This window comes from Chelonoidis abingdonii, chromosome 1 (genome assembly GCF_003597395.2).
Source record: "Chelonoidis abingdonii isolate Lonesome George chromosome 1, CheloAbing_2.0, whole genome shotgun sequence".
NCBI lineage: Eukaryota > Metazoa > Chordata > Testudines > Testudinidae > Chelonoidis > Chelonoidis abingdonii.
Window position 1 is genome coordinate 66,461,028 of NC_133769.1, and position 25,107 is coordinate 66,486,134.

The 25,107-nt window shown below is 43.8% G+C and overlaps 1 protein-coding gene across 1 annotated transcript in view; it reads left to right on the forward strand.

The window, feature by feature from the left end:
* Positions 1–4,707: 4,707 nt before the first annotated feature.
* The window catches only part of LEMD3 (LEM domain containing 3), a 74,950-nt gene continuing 54,550 nt past the window's right edge, over positions 4,708–25,107 (forward strand). The window contains exon 1 of the mRNA XM_032775252.2: positions 4,708–6,295. Within this exon, the coding sequence (XP_032631143.1) occupies positions 4,792–6,295 (1,504 nt within the window). The 5' untranslated portion in view covers positions 4,708–4,791. The remainder of the gene's footprint in view (positions 6,296–25,107) is intronic.

Here is a 25,107-nt window from a genome sequence, read left to right on the forward strand (position 1 = left end):
TGAATCAAAATAACTGGAAAAAATGTTTTGGGTTGACCGAAAATAATTTTTTTCCCCCACAAACTGAAAGTGAAAAAGAAAGTTTTGGGTTTAATTAAACGTTTTGTTCAACCCAAAACATAGTTTCATATTTTACCCCCCTTTTTAATTTTTTAAATTAAATTGAAATAAATTTTGAAGGTAATTTTGAATAAAAAATGTCAAAACCAAAATGTTTTTTTTCAGAATTTTATTTTTGTTTTTTTTTATGAATGAGCAGAATCTGGATTTTCAGAGGAAAAAGAATTATGTGTGAAAAATGTTGTCCAGCTCTACCACTCATAACAACAAAAATTGTTAAAAGGGAAGATATAACAATCGACATGGAACTTGAAGATAGGAGCACAGGGTGCAGGAGGGAAGAGTTTGGAGGAGTCACCACGTTGTTCCTGTTGGGAGGAGAAATTGGTGATTGAGTCAGGTATTTTCTTTTATGCAATTTTGTTCCTTAACAAAGAACAACATGAGAGAGTTTCCTGGCTCACAGCACCAAGCCTCTTTGGGTATATCTACACTACAGTACAACAGCCACAACTGGCTCATGTCAGCTGACCCAGGCTCAATTCCAAAACAGAACATATACATTGCAATTTTATAGTCCCACAGCCTGAGCCCCAAGAGCCTGAGTCAACTGACATAGGCCAGCGATGGGTGTTCTATTGCCGTGTAGATATACCCTTTCAGACCACACCTAGTCCAAAATCTCTCTCTAGGTTTCTTCCAGTTTGTTCAAGGGACATACAGATTTACATCTGCCTATGTTTTAGGCAGTGTTCTGTGTTGGCTTTAGGCACTCTATTGTTTCTTTCATTTAACCTGAATGAAAAGCAGCTATTAACCTCACCAGCTTCAGTGTGGTTTAACTCAACATATATCAGTATTAAACTGACATTAGTCAAAAGTGCAGTGCAATGCCCTATTACCACCCCTAATGATCTCTGAGGAACTGACTACTACTGGGCTGGCCAGGGCTCCTAGTAGCCTGAGACAAGTACTGGGCTTGCAGCACTCCTGTTCCTCTTCACTGCATTTCAGACTGTAGGGAAGAGAACCATTGTTGAGGGTTGTCCTCATTCCATAGGTGCTGGAAATAGGGGTGCAGGGGGTGTGGAAACACCCCCTACCTTGTGGTTTCCATTATATCCAGGATTTACGGTTTGGTTCAATGGTTCCAGCACCCCTGCCTCATTCAGCAGGAATAGGGATGGAATGTTGGAAACAGAAGATTCTGTGGCCGTTGCAAATGACAACTGGCGATAAAGATAATACCTAAAATTTACACAGTGCTTTTCAGTCGTACAAGAGCTATTTGAAAGGGCTCCTCCTGAAAGAGCAATAGGGCTGATTTTCTGCTCCAGGTGAGCTCTACTTAGTAAGGAATGTAAAGAGAGGCAAAAGTGATTAATTATCCTCACCATTATAAAAGGCCTTCAAACCTGCTAAGCATCTGCATAGTCTGGCTCTGTCTCCAGCATAAGTTGAACAGCCTCAGAGCTAATAGTCTTCTGTGTTGCAATGAGTCTAGAGGGGCAGGCACAGATGCTGAAGACAGCTCCCTATTGCCTTGCCCTCTGCTTCTCAGCCTCGGTCTACATACACAATTTAGATTGACCTAGATCAGGGGTCAGCAACCTTTGAGAAATGGTGTGCCAAGTCTTCAGTAATTTAAGGTTTTGCGTGCCAGTAATAAATTTTACATTTACAGAGGCCCCCCGACAGCCTAGACTGGCAGCGGGCTGAGCGGGGCTGGTGGCAGGGATCCCGGCTGGCACGGGCTGGCGGACAGAACCCCAGACCTGCAGTGGGCTGAACAGCTCATCCTGCTACCGGTCTGGGGTTCTGTCCACTGGCCCCTGCCAGCCGGAGTCCCGGCTGTCGGCTCCACTCAGCCCGTGGCCGGCCTGGGGTTTCGTCTACCCAGGCCAGCGGTGGGATGAGCGGAGCTGGCGGCTGGGACCCCAGACATTCAACACAGGCAGCAGACAGAACCCCAGACCGGCAGCGCACTGAGCTGCTCAGCCCACTGCTGGTCTGGGGTTCCGTCAGCCGGCCGCTGCCAGCTAGGGTGCGAGCTGCCAACCCCGCTCAGTCCGCTGCCAGCCAGGAGTTCCGTCCGTTCAGGCCGACAGCGGGTTGAGCGGGGCCGAGACCCTGGCTGGTAAGGGGCCAGCGGCCAGAACTCTACACTGGCAGTGGGATGAGTAGGGCTCGTGGACGGAACCCAAGACTGCTGGCGGGCTGAGCGGCTGAGCCAGTTGACAGTCTGGAGTTCTGGCTGCCGGGCAAATTAGTCGAAACAATAGTTAAGAATAAAATTGTCAGACACATAGAAAAACATAAACTGTTGAGCAATAGTCAACATGGTTTCTGTAAAGGGAAATCGTGTCTTACTAATCTATTAGAGTTCTTTGAAGGGGTCAACAAACATGTGGACAAGGGGAGTCCAGTGAAGACATAGCCTAAATCTTAGAATTTCCGACAGCCTTTGACAAGGTCCACTACAAAGGCTGTTATGTTAAATTAGCTCATGGATTAAAGGGAAGGGCGATTACTGGATTGAGACACTGGATAAACGGCTAGAAAGTAATGGCTACCATTACTCAGAATGTGAGAGGTGATAACACTGCGAGTGTTCCACCAAGAGTCGCGTCCTCCTAGGGAACCAATCCTATTCAATTTTCATAAATGATTCTGATGGAGAAAGGTCAGGGTAAAATGAGGGAGGCAAAGTTTGCGTGATACTAAAACTGACTCAAGATAGTTAAAGACCAAAGCAGACTGTGAAAGATACTTCAAAAAATCTCACAAAAACTAAATCGATTGTAGTCAGACAAAATAGCACAAATGAACACTTTCAATGTGGATAAAATGATAAGCTACATGCACCACTAAAAAAAATACAACCCCAACAATACATACACATCATGTGATTGGCTAATTTAGCTACAAACGAGTCAGGAAAAAGATCTGCTGAGTCATTGTGGACAGTCTCTGAAAGATGTGCCACGCAGTGTGCAAGAGCAGGCAAAAAAAGCAAACAGGATATGAGATATTAAAAAGGGGATAGAGATTCAAGACTGAAGCATATAATTATTGCCCGTATATAAATCCAATGATAAGCCAATCCATCGAATCACTGTGTAAAGATGTGTCGCTCGTCTCAAAAAGATAGAACTGGCACTAGAAAAAGGTTCAGAAAAGGGCAACTAACTGATTAGGTTTCGGAAGAGGTCCCGTATGGCGAAAGATTTAAAGAGGCTAAGGCTAACTTCAGTTAGGAAAAGACGCGAGAACCTAAGGGGATATTAGATAGAAGTATACTAAAATCATGAGTGGGGGTGAGAGAAACTGGATAAGAAGCTGATTACTTTCTATTCCCATAAGAACAAGAATAGGGGTCATCAAATGACATTAATAAGCAGCAGTATTAAACAAATAAAAGATTTTCACCGCCAGGCGCAAGTCACCTTGTGGAATCCATTTACCTGAGGAGGATTTGTGAAAGGCTCGGCTATTAACAACGTTAAAGAGAACTGAGATAAATTCATAGTGGCTTAGTCCATAACATGCTCATTAGCCAGCGAAACATGCGCACGTAAGAGAATAGCCGTCCCATAGCCTTGATTATATCCAGAGAAGAGTCTGAGGGAACATGGATGCCGCGCGGAAGAGCACTCACTTTGATAATTACCTGTTCACAGGGTCAACTTCACCTGGAAAGGCACCTGGCATTGGCCACTGTCAGTAGACAGGATACTGAGCTGGATGGACCTTTGGTCTGACCCAGTATGGCCGTTCTTATGTTCTTATGGCTTCTGCCAGCTGGGGTCCTGGCGGTTGGCCCCACTCAACCCGCTACTGGCCCAGGATTCTGTTCACCCAGGCAGGCAGTGGGCTGACTGGGGCTGGCAGCCAGGACCCCGGCTGGCAGAAGCGTGCCAGTAAAAATCTGCTCGTGTGCCACAGGTTGGCGACCCCGACCTAGATACATCACTCGGGGTGTGAAAATTCGTAATTAAAGCATAATTTAATAATAACCATAATTAAAGCAACCAAGTGTGCTGTGTAGACATGACTAGATCAACTAAAGGCTTGCGGAAGCAGATTACCTACATTGACTGAACTCCCCTGCCATCTTGATAGGATATTTTATTGACAGCTATTTCAGACCTGTTCAGCTACAGCTTTAATGGACCAATTGGTACTAAACCTAAGCCTGCCTCATTCTTGTATCCAGGGTTCCATTTTCAGGCGTATGGCATGGGGGATTACTTTATATGTCCACTATTTACTCCATTCCACCTCACCCAGATTTTAGCCTGCAGGATGGGAACACAACTTTGCTGGGTGGAGCCCAGCCTTCTACACCATTCCCTCCTCCAGCCCAACAGCCGCCTTCCTGGCACGTCAGAGAATGGCAGCAACGAGTGCACCCTCCACCACAGAGTAGCTCTCGCAGCTCCGTCCCCTCCGGCTTCGCCCCGCTTGGCGCACTGCAACGCGAGGCTCGCAGACGGGCGCGCACGTGGATGTCATTCACCCCGTGCCCAGCACCAGCGCAAGGCTGTGGAGCGCGGCGCACGAGAAGCGTCCCCCTCCCGCTCCCGTCTGGCTGGCGTCTCCGCGGGCGGTGCTTCCAGGGTGACAGACGGGTCTAGGCCACAGTCTAGTGCGCACGCGTCAGTTCCGGCGGGGACGGGAGAGCGGCGCGGCGCGTGGGTAGGAAACGCCGCGGCGGCGGGGCAGAGAAACATGGCGGCGGCCGCGCAGCTCACGGATGAGGAGCTGTTCTCGGAGCTTAGGCGCTTCGGCCTGTCCCCAGGGCCGGTCACCGAGAGCACCCGGCCCGTCTACGTGAAGAAGCTGAAGAAACTGCGGGAGGACGAGCGGGCCGGAGCCCGCGGCAGCGCCAACAAGACCCGGAACAGCAACAACAATAACACGGGGGCTGGGGCAGCGCCGGGCGAAGGCGGCGGCAGAGCGGCCCCGGGCATGGGGGCCCGGCTGGCCAGCCCCGACCAGCCCTACTTGCCGGGCGGCGCAGCCGGGGGCAGCCGGAACCGCGCAGCACCCCCTGCCGGGGGCGGCAAAGTGCTGCTGGGTTTCAGCTCGGACGAGTCGGATGTGGAGGCCGGTCCCAGGAGCCAGGCCGGCGCCGGGGGCGGCAGCAGCAGCAGCCGGAGGGAGCGGGCGTCGCCCCCAGTCCGCGGCTTGAGGCCCGCAGCCTCCCATGGAGCCTGCAGCGAGAGGAACAGTTTCGCTCCTGAGGCAGGCAGGAGGAAGCCCAGTGCCTGGTGGGGGGCGGTGGCCAGGAGACCGACCGCCACGGCGGGGGCCCAGACTCAGGGCATGCGGGAGCCTGGGGATGGGGAGGAGGAAGAAGATGAGGAGGAGCGGCAGTGGAAGAACCGGACTGTGAATGGTAATAGGCATCCCTCCCTTGGCGGCAGGGCCGAGTATTCCGACTCGGAGGAGGAGGGGGAGAGAGCCAAGCAGCAGGTATTGAAGGAGGAGACTGCACCCCGCCAACACCGGGGGAGACGGAGCCTGAGCAAATCTCCTGCCCCATTCACGGCTAGCAAATGTGCTGTAGCCGGCGCTGGCATGATGGAGACGGGCCAGCAAAGGGCTGGAGGAGGCAGCGGTGCTGGTGTAATCGCAATGAATGACAGGGCGGAGGCGGCTGCTGCTGGAAGTCTAGACAGGGGCAAAAATCAGGAGGAGGAGGCAGCGATGAGGAGGGGGGGAGACTGTGAAAACTTGGACTCTAGCCCTTCCATCCCCAGATACCGCAGCACCTCCTCCAAGAATTCCCCTTCACTCTTGGTACTGCCGCAGCCCACAGACATGGACAGCAGCAAACGCAGTGACTCTCTGGGCACTGTTAGGAAAGCAGCCAATAATCATGTTCTCAGCGGGGCTGCTGGTGGCTTTAATATTGAACCCAGGATTTATTCAGCTACCAACAGCCTCCCTCTGGGTGCTGCCACCCCTTCTTCCCTTAGAATCAATCACTCCAACCACACGGGCTCTAATCACACCTACCTGAAAACCACCTATAAGCAAAAGCTTTCTGAGCCTGAGGAGGAGCTTCTCCAACAGTTCAAGAGAGAGGAGGTATCCACTACCGGAGGCTTCAGTGCACATTACCTGTCCATGTTTCTCTTAACTGCTGCATGCTTGTTTTTTCTGATGCTGGGACTCATGTACGTGAGAATGAGAGGTTCGGGTGTAGCCCAGCATGGGGAAGTCAACAGTAAGTATTAGGTCAAGAGTAAGAGGGGTCTCTTATTGTAATGGGGCATACACTTACCCGGTGCTATTTTGTGCTCTAACACTTTTCACTTCAGGGTCTTGACAGCATAATCTTCCCAGTGCATCTATAGTATAGTACAGTACAGGGATAGGCAACCTATGGCATCGGTGCCGAAGGCAGCACGTGAACTGTTTTCAGTGACACACTGCCCGCGTCCTGGCCACCAGTCCGGGGGGCTCTGCATTTTAATTTAATTTTGGATGAAGCTTCTTAAACATTTTTAAAACCTTATTTACTTTACATACAACAGTAGTTTAGTTATATAGTATAGACTTATAGAAAGAGACCTTCTAAAAACATTAAAATGTATTACTGGCATGTGAAACCTTAAGTTAGAGTGAATAAATCAAGACTCGGCACACCGCTTCTGAAGGGTTGCTGACCCCTGGTATAGTACGTAGTGTTCCCACTTCCTGATGTATAAATTGAGGCACAGAAGGATTATGATTTGCTCAAGGTGACCCATGAGTCTGTTTGACAACTGTGTGTAGAACCTGACTCAATATCCTGCTCTGACCTGTTGACACCTGTCTATCTAGTATGACTTTTCTGTTTCCACTAAGCACTTTCATATTTGTTTTATGACAACTCAGCTTATGAAAGGTCAATAGAAAATTAGGTGGTAAGGCCTTATATTGGTATAATCTCAGTAAGATTCATCTGCATTTGGTTGTCTTTGATCCAAATAGTAAAGTAGATTCTGTTTTAATATATAAGTGAAGCTGTGTAATCAAATAAAGTATAACCCAGGTTTGGATGATGATATTTTCACAAATGAGGTTATATTGCAAAAGGGTTGGTTTTTGGTCTAGTTCAGTGGTTCTCAAACTATGGGGTGGGCCTGCCAAGGGAGGTGCAGGAATGTGTCAAGGGAGGCATGAGCTGTGTGCTTCCCCCCACCCCTTTGGAAGAGCTTTGTCTGTCAGCCTAAGGATGCTGGGGCTCATGCAGAATGGCCATGTACACCCGAGATGTGGGAATAAAGGGTACAGCCAGAGCTCCACTGCTCTGGGGCTGACAGCTGCAGCACCGCCACCCAGGCTCAGATTCCTCCTCCCCGCTGCCCTCACTAGGAGGTGGCTCAGGATCTCATCTCCCCCCCCCCCCCGCCCTCCTGCCACCAGTCCTCACCTGGAGGTGGCAAGCTTCAGCTGTTAGCCCTAGAGTGTCAGCAGCAGTGCAGAAGTAAGGGTGGCAGTGGGGCGCTAAGTCTTCTGTGAAAAGCTATATTGATTAATATAATTTTTTTCCACATTGCCACCCTTAGTTTTGTGCTGTTGCTGGCCTGGTGCTTCTTTCAGAGCTGGGTGCCTGGCCAGCAGCCACTGCTCTCTGCTCTTCCTTCAGAGCTGGATGGTGGTGCATGCGTGGGGTGGGGGCGTAAACAACTACAGAGGGGTCCTGCTCAATTACATTTGAGAACCACTGTTTTAGGTTGATGGGATGTAGTTCTTTGTAGCAGAGATCTTGTTCTAAATTTAAGATTGACTATCCTGTATAAAATACAAGTTGAGGCCTTAATTTGAGCATCATAGCAGTCTTTTAAATCGTCACATAATACCTATTTGGACTTCTTAAATATGTGGAAGTAACTTTTAAAAATGACTTAAAATTAATTTAGAAACTGCCATTCTATAACCACAAAACAGGTACAAAAATGGAAATGTCATCTCAGGGTGGTGAATCATGCTAATTCAACTCTTGGCCTCCCTGAAATGGGCATCAAAACTATCTGTTAACTGTAGTGGTGTTTTCTTTATCTGGACAGCTGTTCATTAGAAATTAAAAAGTTGTCAGAATCTTGTCTTAAGGAGAGTGAGCTACAGTTAGATGGTAATATGTAGTCATTAGTGTTTTATGCTGGTCTTGGAACAGTGACTGAGATGAAAGGCTGCATATATCCTTAGCTGAAGTAAGTGTGTAACATGGAAAACAGATGGAGGTGTAATCCTTGCCATAAACTGCTTGCAGACTAGATAGACAAACTAATTCAAGATACAGATGCAATAGATGTAGGGAGATTAATATATTAGAATATAGCAAATGTGTATTTCCTTGTGTGTGTGCAGTGCCCTAGCACAATGGGGGCCCTAATCCCTGATTGAGGCTTCTAGGTGCTTCTGCAATACTAAGTATTAATTTATCCCTGGAACTTATTGAGGCTCTTGCAACAGCAAATAGTTGTCTGATACATTTTGAATCCTTCTATTCTGGAATGGGAAAGAGGCCCCCTCCAGGCCCCCCCCCCCCCCCAACGCTAGTCTTTTTGCCTGTGGAAGGGGATGTAGTTGCTCTGCCACTTTTATGGTCCGCTGCTGACAGTGGCCTTCTCAAGCAGCAGCAGAATAATAGGTATGTTTGTCAGTTTTATTGCTGCCCACATGGCTCAGAAGAGCTGCAGTGAAACTGGGCAGTCTTCTGCTGTTTGGGAAAGCTGTGAACATAAGGCAACACACTGGAACAGACTGAATACACAGGAAGATATCCCTGTAATGTATAACCATAAGGGCTAGAAACTTGCTTCTTTTTATTAAGTGGTGTTGAGCACCACAACTCTCAGTGAAGTTTTTAATAAAAGACAAAGGTATTAAATTCTGAAGATTTTGATGGGCAGGTTCCCTACTGGTGAACAGTCAAATGGATTTTACAAGCCCTTCTGGAGACTGAGGTCTAGTTTACAAAGTTAGATTGACATAGCTACATTGGTCAGGGTGTGCCATAGCTGTGCCAGCCTAACTCCCGGTGTAGACGCAGCTAGGTCCAAAGAAAATTTTCATTGATGTAGCTACTGTTGCTTGGGAGGGTGATAGTCCTAAATGAATGAGGAGAAGGGGGGCGGGGGTTACCTTTTCGTCAGTGTAGGCTCTGTCTACATTAGAGTTATGCTGGCATAGCTATAGTGACCTAGCTATACCTGTATAGTCTCCAGAGTGTGGATATACCATAAGCTGGATTTCTCATTCACTGTACAAAAAGTACATTGTGTGTAAACGTATCTTGAACTTTTTGTGTTTGGAAGAAAGCTACTTCTCTTCTGAATCAAAGTTTAGAGCAATGGTGTCATAAGAACGGCCATACTGGGTCAGACCAAAGGTCCATCTAGTCCATCCATTATCCTGTCTTCCAACAGTGGCCAATGTCAGGTGCCCCAGAGGGAATGAACAGACAGGTAATCATCAAGGGATCCATTCCCTGTTGCTCTTTCCCAACTTCTGGCAAACAGAGGCTAGGGACACCATCTCTGCCTGTCCTGGCTATTAGCCATTGATGGACCTATCCTGCAGGATATATGTTCAGCTCTCTCACTCAGCAAATATGTCAAAAAAGGTAAAGGGATCACAATCAATGCTTGGTCCTGTTCTGCTTCCTTTGCATTGTCTAGGTGGTAGAAAGGCAGTGGAAACCACCTGTACGTTCCCTATTGGAGACTTCTCTGATGAGGGGGAGCCCCTAGAGGAAAATAAATAGAGGCTGTGCGCATCTGATCTGCAAAAATGATCTGCGGATATCTGCAGATTTGCAGGGCTTTAGATATAAAATTTGGATCTGCATCCATCTGCGATCGGCAAAAATGGTCCGTGGATATCTGCGGATTTGCAGGGTTCTAACTGTAAAGCCAATCCTGCATGTTTTTCTCCACAGCCTCTGGCATGGGGGCAGGTTCAGGGCAGGAAAGGCATCTGATTGGAGCATAACATGCTTTGGCTACTTCCAGCCAGTGTGTGGTCCCTGGGTAACTATTGCCAACTAGCACCAGCAGCCTCTGGGCTACTCCAGTTTTGACTTGGGCAGAGAATTGTGGAACCTGTAACTGGTTAGTTGTTCTCAGCTTCCCTTTTTCTCTCTCTCCTGCTGCCTTAGATGGCTGTCAGGTGCTTCTTAGGCTCAGATAGAGCCAGTCTGGCGCTCTCTCTCCTGCAGGAGCCTGGTGGCTCCTATAGTTGTGTGGGATGTCATCTACATTCCTCCCCATAGTGACAGGGTGGATTTAACATTTTCTTTTTGAAATAGTACAGTATGTCTCAGGGAACATACTTAGAATTATTAATTAAATGCCTATTTTCTTGTCATCTCTTAAAGGCCACAAGTTGGACATCACTGTTTCAGAGTAACTAGTCTATGTTCTATTATAGAAAACACTTTTCCTGTATAGCTGTTTTGGACTTTACTGAATTGTATTTCACACTTTTTTTATGGAAATATCTTGGAGTTGGAACAAAAGCCTCCCAAAACATCAGTCAAATAGTTGTGGTTCCCACTTTCTCTCCCCCCCCCCCCCAGTATATATGGACTAGCTTTTGCTGGGGTTTATAATTTGTTCACCTAACAATCCAGGTTAGAGACAGTGCTTTTTCTGTTGAGTGTAAGACATTGGTAAGATGGTTGCTTAAATCCTTTTTAAAACCCTGTTCAACACTTGATTTAGAAAAGTGGCAAGCAGCTAACTCTTTCATGAGTAAGTGAGTTGTTAAACGTCTAGTGCTCATAAGTTCTCCTTGTCCTGTGTAAGTGGTGTGCACATTAGTATTAGTCTCTAGTATAATGACTGGAGCAACTGATGTTGAACTTGAGACTGATTAAGATGAGTTTTTGATTTTCTCAAAAAGCTCCTTGCATCTTAATTTTCCTGCGCCCGGAACTATTAAAAAAAAAATGCATGGTTGGAATATTCCTTAAACTTGTAAATTACATTTCAGCTATGTCTGTCACTTTGCACCAGAATTACATCTTAAAGAAACAAGTTATTTTAAATATTTTTGAGCGCTCCCTCAAAACTGGCCCTATCTCTTCTCATAGTTCACCGTCATCATGTGAAGAAACGTTCCTGTTGCGAAGCACAGCAATGAGAGGGTTTAATTTCAGACTGGGGCATTTTTGGCATAACTTTTTTTTGGTTTGTATTCAGTTGTTTCTCACAACTGGGAATCCTCAAGGAATGAGTAAACTGCTGTGTGATTTATATCGAAAATCACACAAATTTACTTTTTACAATGCATACACATCTTTCACTTTCATGTACGTTTTTGTTTCTTAGCCTCAGTAAAATTTAACTCACTCCAGTAAAGGTGAAATCCATTTTTTGCTGAACTGTATAAAACTTTTAGCTCATGACAGCATTCACTCTTTGGATGTTAGTGATCCAGCTGTGATACTGTGAATTGTCTCTGCATGAACTGCCAAGCACTTCAAGTGGCTGCTTATCTTGACAGGTTTCAGAATGGTAGCCGTGTTAGTCTGTATCAGCCAAAAAAACTAGTAGTCCTTGTGGCACCTTAGAGACTAACAAATTTATTTGGGCATAAGCTTTCGTGGGCTAGAACCAACTTCATCAGATGCATGGAGTGGAAAATACAGGAGCAGGTATAAATACATGAAAAGATGCGAGTTCCCTTTCCAAATGTGAGGTCAGTCTAACGAGACAATTCAGTTGAGTTAACGTCTTTGTTTTTTTTTTTTCACAGTAAAAGAATGGGAAATTCAGATAAGGGTTCTAGAGATGTAACCTCCCCTCCAGCAAATAAGTCTTGAGTGCATAGTAAGGTTTCTGTTGGCAAAATAAGAAAAAGGAGACTATTGTATAATGCAAAGTGAAATTGTTAAACTAGTTCAAGACATGCTGGGAAATAACCTCTCTGGCACATCACTCTAAAAGCAGTGAAGACATGAGACCTTAAAATAAAAGTAGTATATGTTTGGAAACTTTATATGGTTGATCAGGGGTAGGCAACCTATTGCACATGTGCCAAAGGCGGCACACAAGCTGATTTTCAGTGGCACTCACACTGCCCGGGTCCTGGCCACCGGTCCAGGGGGCTCAGCATTTTAATTTAATTTTAATTGAAGCTTCTTAAACATTTAAAAAACATTATTTAGTTTACGTACAACAATAGTTTAGTTATAAATTATAGGCTTGTAGAAAGAGACCTTCTAAAAATGTTAAAATGTATTACTGGCACATGAAACCTTAAATTAGAGTGAATGAATGAAGAGTATGCACACCACTTCTGAAAGGTTGCTGACCCTTGTGGGGTAAGAGAGACAAGGTGTACGTAAGAGAGACAAGGTGTACCCAGCTTCTGTTGTGGGGAGACAAGCTTTTGAGCTTACATGCAGCTATTCTTTTCCCGAAGAAGAGCTCTGTATAAGCTCAAAAGCTTGTTTCTTACCAAAAGAAGTTGATTCAATAAAATATACTACCACACCATCCTTGTCTCTCTAATATCTTGGGATCAGCACGGCTACAACACTGTATACATTCTTTATGCAATCAGTACTTTGTCGTTTATTTCACAAGTCGCAGAGTAGCAGATGTGATGGAGACTCATTGGTCTAGCTCCTTGTTGGGATTATTGACTTGTTTAGAGGTAGACTAAAATTCTGAATCAAAGAATTGGGAAGTAGAGCCAAGAATGAATATTTTCATATTGGCGCCATGTTTTGGGTTAGTTGACCAGGAACCTGAATCCTTGATTAAACACTTCAGGTTTGCAGGCATTTTGGAACTCTTGGGAGCAAAATGAATTTATAAGAGGTAGAGTGAAGTTCTACTTATTGGTGGAGAACAGGGCTGTGAAGGAACTTAGTGAAAGGAATTTACTGTAACCATCTATTGAAATCACCATCTATAAGCTCAATTTGTTATCTGAAAATAATGCTATTATCTTTTGCTTTGTACATGACTACTTTCTACCATGAGATAATTTTGAAACTGGAGCTACCTGGCGATTTATCTGAATTGTGAAGCTGATCAAAAAATAAATCACTTTGCTCTTCAGGTCTGAGTGCAGTGCTTACAGTAGTAAAAATTTATTATTGTTGGTTAATAAAATGTGTGTGGAGTGAGCAAACAAAGATTCAATATTGAGTCAGAAAATGAACTCATAGGCCTAAAGAGGATGAAATTCTCTTGTCTGCCTGTGCTATTTAACACTTATCAGTGACCTGGAAGAAATATAATCACTGATTGCACTTGACCCCAAAATTGGGGGAGCAGTAAATAATGAAGAGAACAGCTCAACAGGTGACCAATTCCGAGCAATCTGGATTGTTTGGTAAACTGGGCACTAGCAAACAACATGCGTTTTAATATGGCTAAACTTATACATCTAGGAACATAATGTAGGCTATACTTGCAGGGTGGGGCACTCTATCGTGGGAAGCAACAACTCTGAAAAAGATATGGGGGTCATGGTGTGACTCTGTGGCCAAAATAGCTAATGCAGTCCTGGAATGCATAAACAGGGAAATCTTGAGTAGAAGTAGAGAGGTTATTTTGCCTCTGTATTGGCACTGGTGTATCCGCTGTTGGAATACAGTGGGCAAGTCTACACTGCAAAATTAAGGTGACCTAAGTTATGTTGACGTATAGCCACCACAGTAATTAAATAGCTTTTGCATACTCCACTCCTTGTGTTGGAGGTGCGCATCCTCACCAGAAACACTTGGACCGATTTAACTGTCAGTGTGGGGCATTGTGGGACAGTTTCTGAAAGGCAGCAACAGTGGATGCGTAGGTGGGGTGGCTGTGCGTGAGTGCTGGAAGCTCCCTAGAAGTGTGGGGAGAGGCACCAGTGCCGGGACCATGACCCTACGCCTTGCTTCCCCAGAGGCTCTGACTTTGCTCCATCCCGAGGCCTTTCCCCAGCTCTGAGGGTTCCCCTCTTGCACTTCTCCACCACCTCCCCCGGAGAGGTGCGGGTGGGGGGAAGAAGCGGAGCGGCGGCAGGACCTTGTGGGGCCCCAGGGAGTGGCCACTGGCTGAGTGCTGATGGCTCCGCACTTCTTGGGAGTTTCCAGCAGCGGCGCTTCAAAGGTGGCGAGCTGGCATTCCACCAAGGGGAGGTGCACTGCATCTGGCATTTCTTGCCCATTTGGGAAGGTTTTAGCCTCCTCAAGCCTCTTATTCCTGCCTCTTATGAATGGATGTAAGCAATGCAGTGTCTACACTGACACTGTATCTACCTAATTACATTGATCTAAGCACTATGCCTCTCGCGATGGTGGAGTTAAATGGGTGTAGTGGGTGAGATACACTGGTGCAAGCTATCTTTTAGTGAAGATGCTTACAGAGTTGGGTCAACGTAAGCTGGCTTATGTCAACCTAATTCTGTAACGTAGACCAGGGCTATGTCAACTTCTGATGCCCATGATTCAGAAAGGATGTTGATAAATTGGAGAGGGTTCAGAGAAGAGCCCTGAGAATGATTAAAGGATTAGAAAACTTGCCTTATGGTCTTACAGTGATTTGATTCAAGGACTTAATGTGTTAAGAGAAACGGTTAAGGGGTGACTTGATTAGTCTATAAGTATCTCGGGAACATTGAGATATTTGGGCTCCTTAGTCTAGCAAAGAGAGGTTTTAATACTATCCAGTGGTTAGAAGTTGAAGCTAGACAAATTCAGACTGGCTATATAGCGTACATTTTTGACAATGGGTGTAATTAACCGTTTGAGCAATGTACCGTGGTTCATGGTGACCATTTTTAAATCAAGATTTTTTTAAAAAGGATATGTTCTGGGAATTATTTTGAGGAAATTGTTTGGGCTGTTTTGTAGATCAGACCAATGATCACAATGGTCCTTTCTGGCCTTGAAATCTAAAATTTAAAAGAAAAAGCGTTAAAAATATTTTAAGAAAAATTAGACAAGCTGATCTGAATGAGATGCAGAGTTAAGAGACTGTACCAGTTTGAGGTAGTTTTGCTTGGAATACAAAGGATCTGTTTTATGCTCTGATAGAGTAAGAAGAGATCAGTTTCTTCTAAAAGATGATATTCTATCATTCTCCAAGTTGTAAAAGTAATGAGGTTATTCAGGGATGTTCCTATGGGTGTACTTACAAATTTAAGAAATAGGGGAACTGGCAGTGAATCTATCATGGCAGTCTTCTATCTTTGCCATGGTATTTTGCACCTGCGTTCTTGTATAAGCACAAAGAATGCAGGTGCAAAATACCATGCTTTTAGAAGGTGTTACCGATTTTAAAATACTGCTTGTGGTACTTTAGTTATGTGTGAAAATTGCCTAATAACTGGGATAGAGACAAGGGGTTTATTCCTTAATAAACTGAACACTTGAAGAAAAGTTTATTCCTTTAATTACTGAATGCTTTCTTTTACACTAATTATTTAGTTTGTTCAGCGAAATCTAGGGCATTCTTTCTTACACTTCAGTTGCAAGTTCCCTTTTAACCAAAAACCTGATGGGCAGATGGAAATTAAGAGGAACTGAAAGGATAGTGTTCTGTTATTCATAATGTACAAATGAGTAACTCTCCTAAAAAAAACAAAACAAACAAACAGAAAAACTTTAGAAGATTCTAACTGACAAGTTTCTTCTTGGCTTGGCAAGCTGTTCAATTGATTGACAATACCTGCCCATGGACAAATAGGCAAATATTCCAGTGAAAATGCTTTCATGTAGTCAGCAGGTTTTTTTAATTGCATCATGATGCTATGTGTTATCAAGCCTACTTAAAAGTCTTGATCACTCACTCGGTATTAGCATGTAGTGAACTTTTGTGGAGAAGATGTGCACTACTGGAGAGTTGAGCATCTTGATTGGCTGGACTCTTCTAGAACAAATGTATGTATGTCTTTATTTAAATATCAGGCCATCAATAAACCTGACAGTTCACAAAGCACATTAATCAAGTTTTAAAGACTTGCTCCCTGCCTTGAAGAGCCTACAGTCTAAACTGACTACACAAACATACATAATGAACTCAGAAGGGATAGGGGAGGGAGAGGAAGGTTCTGTCATTAAACCTCCCCCAACATACAGAGAAAAGATGCATACAATCAAGCTGATGAAGAGTTGGCCTGCATATTTTCATTTAAAAACAGCTTTTTACAGCTGTAGTCTTTATTTGTTTAATTTCATTTCTTTTTTGTAACTGTTCAGTCTTGAATAATATTCATATTTAAATGCTAATAACATTTTTAGAAAGGTACTACTTTCATATTTTAGAACTTCATTTAACTTCTGCATTATTCTGATAAGTAATTTTTTAAATTAGACATAAGTATATATCTAAGGTTATGCCTACTGCAGACCATAAAGTCTTCCTTTTGTTGCAGCTAATAAATTAGTGCTCGTAAATATATGATCAATCTTTTGACCATTCAAATAATGTCAAATACCAACCTTAGTCCTTCACCGATATTCTTCAGTTATAAGCATGCTGGCCTACTGTCTGCATAATCACAAATGCTGAGATGTCTTTTCCCTAATTTAACAAGTCCATTCCAACAACCCATTGAAATGCTTTTTTTGAAAAGGAAAAAACCAGAAGATATTGCCACAATTATTATTTGTATTGTGTTGTGCCTAGGGGTGGGTAGTAAGAACAATGGGGCTCCATTGTTCTAAGCACTGTACATGCAATATTAAGACAGCTCCTACCCCAAAGCGTAAAGCCTATCTATGACAAGAATACAGTGGGGTCTGGGGTGAGAGGAAAGGGATGGTACGACTTAGACTAGAGGAGCACAAGGTAATGGTAAACTTATTACACTGATAGCAATGGGCAGTGGTCCCAGCACACTAGTTGCTTAACTGCTTTCAAGTGTTTGTAGGTATTGCAACAGAGATGAAATTTAAGGAGGTATCTGAAGAACAACCGTGTAGGGACTTTGTGGATTTTTTTGGGGGAGCTCCTTCTATGTATAAGGTGCATGTGAAGGTGTTGAAGGGGAAAACTGGAATAAAAGGCAATTAAGGGCGGCAGCCTTGGTGGAGCAGAGGCATTGGGATTGAAGGTCTGAAAATGTGTGACCTAAAACATAGGGGAAAACTGAGCTATGAAGGGCTTTAAAAATGAAGATCGGTAGCTTTTGTTTTTGCAATGGAAAAAGGGTAGTCAGAGGGGTGTGGCGAAAGGGGGTGATAATGTGGTTGGAATCAGGGGTGTTGCTTGCTATGGGGCAAGGTGGGCAATTGCCCCCCATGCGTTGGTTCCATGGAAATATTTGCCGCAACATGCTGAATTGAATTAAATGGGCCAAACAACATTCTTGAAGACTAGAAAGGAGGAGGAGGCTGCAGAAGTCAAGAAGCGAGATGGGGGAGGGCCCAGACAAGAGTTTTAGTTGTTTGGACACCTCTTGTCTATATCTCAGAAGTTGTGCAGGAAGAAGCAGCAAGAATTAGTTGTCACCTGTATGCATGCGCAGTATATCGTAGTATCTTAATTTTGACTTCCAATAGATTTTAAGTACTTTGGACGGGGCAGTAACCATGCCAACCAAATTGCTGTGCTTTTAGGTTAACATGTTTTAGCTGCCATCCTGTTTGTCAAAGAAAACAGAATGTTGAACAGTTCCAGTATTTATCTTGTAAAGAATACAGAAAATAAAATTAAGGTTCTCTGCTATAGTCTAAGCGTGGCATATGGCATAGTGATGTGCCTGATGATTGATATGTCCCAGCTTTTGGGATTTCAGACACTGAATATCCCTTTTCAAATATTGGTATATTGGTATAAAGAGTCTAGTTAAGATACCTGACAATGGAAGAAATCTGAAAAGACTAGTACTGTAGTAAAGGAGTTTGAGACTTGGGTGAGGTGAAAATGATATGGATAAAAAACTAAATAGTAAACCAAGAAAGCTGATCAGAAGGTGCAATGTGAGTGACAAATTCCTGTAGCCTTAACATAATTTCTTATTCTTCATGCTGTTTCTAAATTAACTTTGGCTGCATATGTTCATGTGCTAGGGAGACAGCTAACATTCTGGCTAGTGTTTAACTTTTATCAACTGGATCAGACAAGTTATTTATCTACTCAGTCGCTTTGGACCAGATAATTTAGAAAGGTATTTAGGTGGCTGAAGATGCAGATAGGCTCCTAGTGAGATTTTTTCATTTACTTCTTTTAGGTTCCAAAATATTTAAAAAAATATGACTGTTACCTGGCTAACTCATTGGGACAGGGAAAAAATAAATATTACTTATGCAGCCTGGTTTTCAGGATTATCACTCCTATTTTAAGCCCTAAAGAGTTGGGTGACTAACTGCCCTCTGGACTTCTGAAAATATCCTTCTAAATCGCTTAAGACTTAATGTTAGCACTTTAAAATCACAAGGGAGAGACCAGCTGTACCTGTAAATAAATTCTGGAACATAGGATTTGCCACTTGATTTTGCAGCCACATGAGTAAATGTTGGAAAATCACTTGAGCTGGTGTCAAAGAAACTGGCAGTGAATATGCTCTGTTAGTTTTAGAACAGAGGTTCAACTCATCCTATCAATATTCTCTTTAATTTTCCATTTCCTTTTCAGATCGCTTGGTAGAGGTACAAATAATTTGTGCCTCATAGTGAGTCCATAGTTAAAATTGCATTTTAAAATGGATTGTAAGGAGGGCCCTTTCAAATTCATGGCCATGAAAAATGCATCATGAACCTCAAAATCTGATATCCCCCTGTGAAATCTGGTCTTTTGTGTGCTTTTACCTCAGATTTCGTAGGGGAGACCGAGGGAGTTTCATGGGGTTGCAAGGTTATTTTAGGGAGGGAGTCATAGTATTGCCACCTTTATTTCTGCACTGCCTTCAGAGCTGGATGGCTGGAGAGTGGCGATTGTTGGCTGGGCGCCCAGCTCTGAAGGCAGTGCCTCGCCAGCAGCAGTGCAGAAGTGTCATAAGTAGATAGGTAAGGTAAGGGTTAATTTTCTTTTTCCTGTAAAGGGGGAACAAAGAGAAACAAACACCTGACCAGAGGACCAATCAGAGAACTGGATTGTTTAAAGTCAGGGGCGGGAATTTGTATACTCGGGGTCTTTGTTGTTTCCTCGGCTATGAGTAAACAAGTTTTCTTCTAACTCCATCTTATCTCAAATATTCTACTAAAAGTCTGTGAGTACAAAGGGAAACAAAGTAATTCGGCTATGAGGAGCTTTGTGTTGTATTTACAGATGTGGATTGCTGGGTCTTTGTTGCTTCCTCGGCTGTGAGGGACAAGCTATCTTGCTAATTCCAATCTTCTTCTCATTCTACTAAAAGGCAGTGAGTACAAAACGGAAACAAAGTAAAATCGGCTATGATATGCTTTGCTTTGTACTTACTGTGTGTGATTGCTGGTCTGTTTAAATTGGCTATTTTTTAAATCAGACTGGGTTGTTCATATTTTCTTAAGTAGGAGCCTGTATTAATTTTTATGCAAGTTATTATTCTGTATTTTCTCTTTTTCTATATAAAGCTTTCTTTTTCAAAACTTGTGGAAGTTCTTTTTCTAGTAAGGCAGAGAAATTGAAACCTCTGTATCAGGTATCTGTCTCCCTCACGGGAAGGCAGGAACGGGGAAAGGCAAAGCCAAGCTGTTGGTATTTTGCATCTCAATTGTCCTGAGGGAAAAGAACGCTTATCTCTTGGGAAGCAAAGAAACAGGTTATTTGGAGGTCCCCCCAGGGGAGGGTTGGGGACACCAGAGAGAGGAAAGGGGGGTCAGGCCCTATCAATTCCTGACCTGGTGGCAGCCTATCAGATCTAAGCTGGAGATTAAGCTTAGAGGACTTCATGCTAGTACCTTATATTTGAACTCTAAGGTCCAAATCGAGGAATAATACTATGACAAGAAGTAAGGATGGCAGTATCATACCATGCAATCACACCATGTAATTCTTAAGATGTCTGATCCAGTTTATATACCATGCTGGGAGCAGCTATGACTTCAGAACTGGGCTCCTGGCCAGCTGCCCAGCTCTGAAGGCAGTGCCACTGCCGGCAGCAGTGCAGAAGTAAGGGTAGCATTACTGCAACACCACATTCAATAACCTGTGAAACCCCCTGCCCCTCCCCCAACTCCTTTTTGGATCAGGACCCCTACAATTACAACACGGTGAAATTTCAGATTTAAATAGCTGAAATCATAATTTACAATTTTTTAAATTCCTGTAACTATGAAATTGACCAAAATGGACTGTGAATTTGGTAGGGCTCAAGTTATAAGTCAGGCATGAATTCCTGTTTTTCTTCTAAAGAGGGGTCAGTTGATCTAAAATGTCAATGTTAGTTTTTATGCCATTTTAATTTTCTAGGTAGCTCTTATTTGGTTTCTTTCAATTTTTAGTAGGAAGTGTTTGAAATTAGGCTTTGGTTTAATTTTTCTTGGCATTCCTACTTCTTTTTGACTATCTTCTATTAAACTGTCTGCACAAAAACTGTTAGGCAGATTGATTTATGAATAATTGCCAAAAATTACCATGTTATGTTTTAAAGTTTTGTGCTCTGCACCCAAGCCTGTTTGGGGATGGGTGTACATAAAATCTTTTAGCAAATCTGTACCTCTTTCCTTGGTGGTCTTCCCCTCTCTCCCAGTTTCTCCCTTGTTTATGCTTTAAAATATCCCATGAAATTTAATATGCAAGAAACTTCATTGTGAAGTGGTTAATGTGGTTGCACACATACTATAGTTAACACAAACTTACAAAAACCAGGAAAGTAAAAAGTTAATCCATCTAACAAATCTTTTTGTCCACAGGCAAACATCTTGTCATTACCACATCTATCATACATCAGACCATACGTTGTAATTTTGCTCCCTAGAGTCCTTAGTGGGTTAGGTGGCTTAGCGGTCAGCACACTTAATGCCACCTCCCTGTCTTGCAGTCTAGGCCCTCTTTTAATCAGAGGTTGGCAGTGGTTGGGGAGTCTGAGTCTGCTCACTCTGTCTGGCTTTGACCCAGGGCCTTAAGAGGGTCAACAGTGTCTGACCCCCGAAGGTGCCGTCTGAGTTACTTTCCCTGGGTCTCTTCCTACTCTCTGCTATTCTTCCCTAGCTTCCAGTCCAGTGTGAAAAGAGAGAAAATTATATCAACCAGTCAACCCCAGCTAGGCTCAACGTACCACATTGATACTAATTGGATCTATCTGTGGGTTGATCTGAGAATTTTATGATAAGAGGCGGGCCACTTGTGCAGAAGGCTGACAAAATAAAAGAAAACCTCCTTCAGCTGCCAGTAAATAAAGACCTTGATTGCAACGTGTTAGTGTTTCTATCTTTTAATAAAGTTTATAAATCAGCATTATCATCTGTGTAGCTGGCAATCGCTAATGGGAGAGGTGACACTGAAGATCTCTGGGAAGCTTTGTGAAGAGTGGTTTGTAGGTCACCCTAAGGTGCATGCGCTGGTGAAGATGCTCATCTGTCTGGTGATTGCCGTGTTGGTTTATAATGTTTATGGTAGAAAACTCAGACTCGCAGAGTTATGTTGTTCTGAACATCATTTAAAAGATAGATGGCTAGATTCTGCCTATTCCCAAAATGGTCAGCATATTGAGTCTAGAAATCAAAGTCCCACTTCTCTGGAGCCTTACAATTTCTAATCGAAAGGAACTGTGATCAGTTGAGTCAAGAATGTTCTTTGCTTCAGAAGGGCAAGGTCCATCAGATCATGAACAAATGAAAATTCCAAAGGATTTGCTTTTAAATCACATTTTTCAAATTTTCAATCAGACTATTTAGGAATTCTTGAGTTACTTTCATCGAGGTTTCATTTGTAGCAGCAACAGGTGATGTGGGAAAGTGCAACATCTCTACTATTAAGTCTGTCTGAAAGATTTCAGGATTACTCTAAAAGGCACACACTTTTTCAAACAGATCCCCAGTGCTGCTTGCAAGGCCTTGGAGCTGCAAGTTGAGGGAATTCAAGTGACCAGCAATATTGCACAGAAAAGCCATCTGTGACAAAGGGGACATTATTAATAAATTCCAGGAACTCGCAAGCCTGATTGGTCCTGTGGTTTGAAAGAAATTCTATTTCTTTTCGAAGCACACACTAACACATGCACCCTATTAACAAGCAGAGGTCATTGTGCTGCAGCAGGTCACTGTATTCAGCTGAAATGTCTTATAAAAGCTTTAAAAAGACAATGTTGCAAGCTTCAAAATCTCAGCATCCAGGAAAGGCTTTTTCTTTTTAGCTAGTATCAATGTTATCCAAAGAGAAGCAGGTGTTGAGAATGACACTTGAAGTGTTTGGCAGTTTATAGCCCCGGCATCTCTGGACTCCTGGCCAATAGCCAACATTCTCCAGCCACCCAGCTCTGAAGGCAGCGCTGCCGCCAGCAGCAGTGCAGAAGTAAGAGTGGTATAGTGTTGCCACTTTGGTTCTGTGCTGTTGCTGGCAGCAATGCCACTTTCAGAGCTGGGTGTCTGGCCAGCAGCCCGCACTCTCGAGTTGACCAGTCACTGATTAATTTATGCCAGGGTCTGAGCTATAGCACCTCTCTGTTTACAAATTAAGCATTGCCAGTAGGTTACTTACTAAAGAAGTCATAGGCAAATGCTAGGCAGCGCATCAGTGTTCATGAATATAATTATAAACTTTTTTAAGGAGAGCTGGCAATCCACAGAGGAAGACTTGGTGGGCCATATTTGGCCCATGGGCTGCCTCTTGAGTATTGTTGGCATACAGTCTTAGTTCTTTGGGGAGGCTTCTCTGGCACCCTTGTCAGGAGCCAGGTAGGTTTGTTCTCCTCTCCTTTCTACCCTTTCTCCACTTGGAGTGTAGTGCTCCACTCTAGGGCTGGAGGGGCTGGGCTTCCTGTGTCCCGTAGTGTCCTTTAACTCCATCACATCCCCCCCCCCCCAAGCTCATATTTCACTCTTCTGCACATATCTCTTCAGTAGATTTTTTTTTCCCCAAAACTTGCTTGTATAGAGAGGTAGTATAGTAAAAGGGAGTTCACAGGAAGACAGAGGGTTGTGGAATTATGACATCTCTGAGTTGGGGGAGGAAAGCAAAATTAGATTAGTGTGTGCCTGTGATGGATGGTAGTGGCAAGATGTGTGCCTGGGAGAGGAATAGAGCAGTTATGCTGTTGGGGGGGGCGGGGGGGGGGCTTAACATTTTTGTAATATCAAGGAAATGAAGAGTTATGTATGAACCTTAGCTGTTTCATAAATCAGTTTTCTGTGTATTAATTTCCTAACAAGATTACAGGGTGGAATTTTTCAGCGTCACTGATGTGGACCTAAGTGTGCCCAGTGAAGTCAATGAATGGTTGAAAATTCCACTCCTAATGTTTAAGCATTAGATGTCACCCTCACATACAAATTCTCACAATCTCTGCTTCTCTCTTCCTGGTTCCCCCAACTTCAGAATGGTGGTTGCTGGCAGTCTTGGGTCAGTGAACTTCCCATGGTTTTCCTCAAGGGGTCCTTTGTTTTGGTGAGCCATGGGAAGTTTGTCAGACTGAGGCTGACTCACTACAGGCTTGTCTACATTACTGGCTGGATCGATGGGCAGCGATTGATCCAGTGGGGGTGGGGGGATTTATCACATCTAGTCTAGATGCGATAAATGGACTGCCAAGCATTCTCTTGTCTACTCCGGTACTCCACAAGGGCAAGAGATGCAGGTTGAGTCGAGAGGGGAGCATCAGCCATCGACTTACCGCAGTGAAGACACCGTGGTAAATAGATCTAAGTACGTTGACTTCAGCTACCTTATTCATGTAGCTGAAGTTGCGTAACTTAGATTGATTTCCCCCTCCCCCAGTGTAGACCAGGCCTACAGGAATTTGTAGCTTTGCTTGTTTGGGGAGTATGCATACTAGTTTCCCTTTTCCTGCAGCTTTTTAGGAGCTGGGATAGAGGAGAGAAAAGAAAATTAAGGATTGTTTGGGGAATGAGAGGGCAATAGAAGCAGTATTGCCAGAAACAAACGTTAAAAAATCCATGTATCAGACCTCCCCAAATCATGAGATTAAAAAACAAAAAAAACCCTCACTTGTGTAGGGCTTTTGACTTTTGAGCTGTTATACAAACAGGGGATGGACTGCTTCCTACTATTATTACAACTTCAGAATTCAATTTAAAATGCACAATGAGCCTCTGCCATGGTTCTCAGGACTAGCTGTGCCTTTGATCCTCTTCTGGTCTCTGAATGCTTTGCTTCAGGTGTTCACTTCTCTGTGGAATCTCATGATTCTCCCACTCTGAGTCCCAGGCAACAGTGCCTGTTTACCAACTATGATTGCTCAGCAGATCTGACTGGGTTCACTAACCTGCAGTTCTTTCCTAGGGCAGCTGTGATCACTGGTGAATACACTGACACAGAACAACCTTGTCAGCCCATAGTGTTCAATCTCAATAGTGGGAACAAGTATATGAAGAGGGAGGTTTTTAACACAATAAAAGATCTATACACGTATGTTTATCTAAGGGCGAGTTTTCCCATACATCCCAACATCTGAGGAATGGAAAACCTGTCTTTTATGAAAGGAGACTCAAAGAGCTTGACTTCTTTAGCCTAACCAAAAGAAGGCAGAGGAGAGATATATTGCTCTCTACAAATATATCAGAGGAATAAATACTAGAGAGAGAGAGGAATTATTTAAACTCAGTAACAATGTGGACACAACAAATGGATATAAACTGGCCATCAGGAAATTTAGACTTGAAATTAGCCAAAGGTTTCTAACCATCAGAGGCATGAAGTTCTGGAACAGCCTTCCAAGGGAAGTAGTGGGGACAAAAGACACATCTGGCTTCAAGACTAAGCTTGAAAAGCTTATGGAGGGGGTGGTATAATGAGATTGGTCTTTGACTATTAGCAGAAAATATGCCCAATGGCTTGTGATAGGATGTTAGATAGAGTGGGATCTGAGTTACTACAGAGAATTCTTTTCCTGGGTGTCTGGCTGGTGAGTCTTGCCCACATGCTCAGGGTTTAGCTGATTGCCATATTTGGGGTTGGGAAGGAATTTTCCTCCAGAGCAGATTGGCAGAGGTCCTAGAGGTTTTTC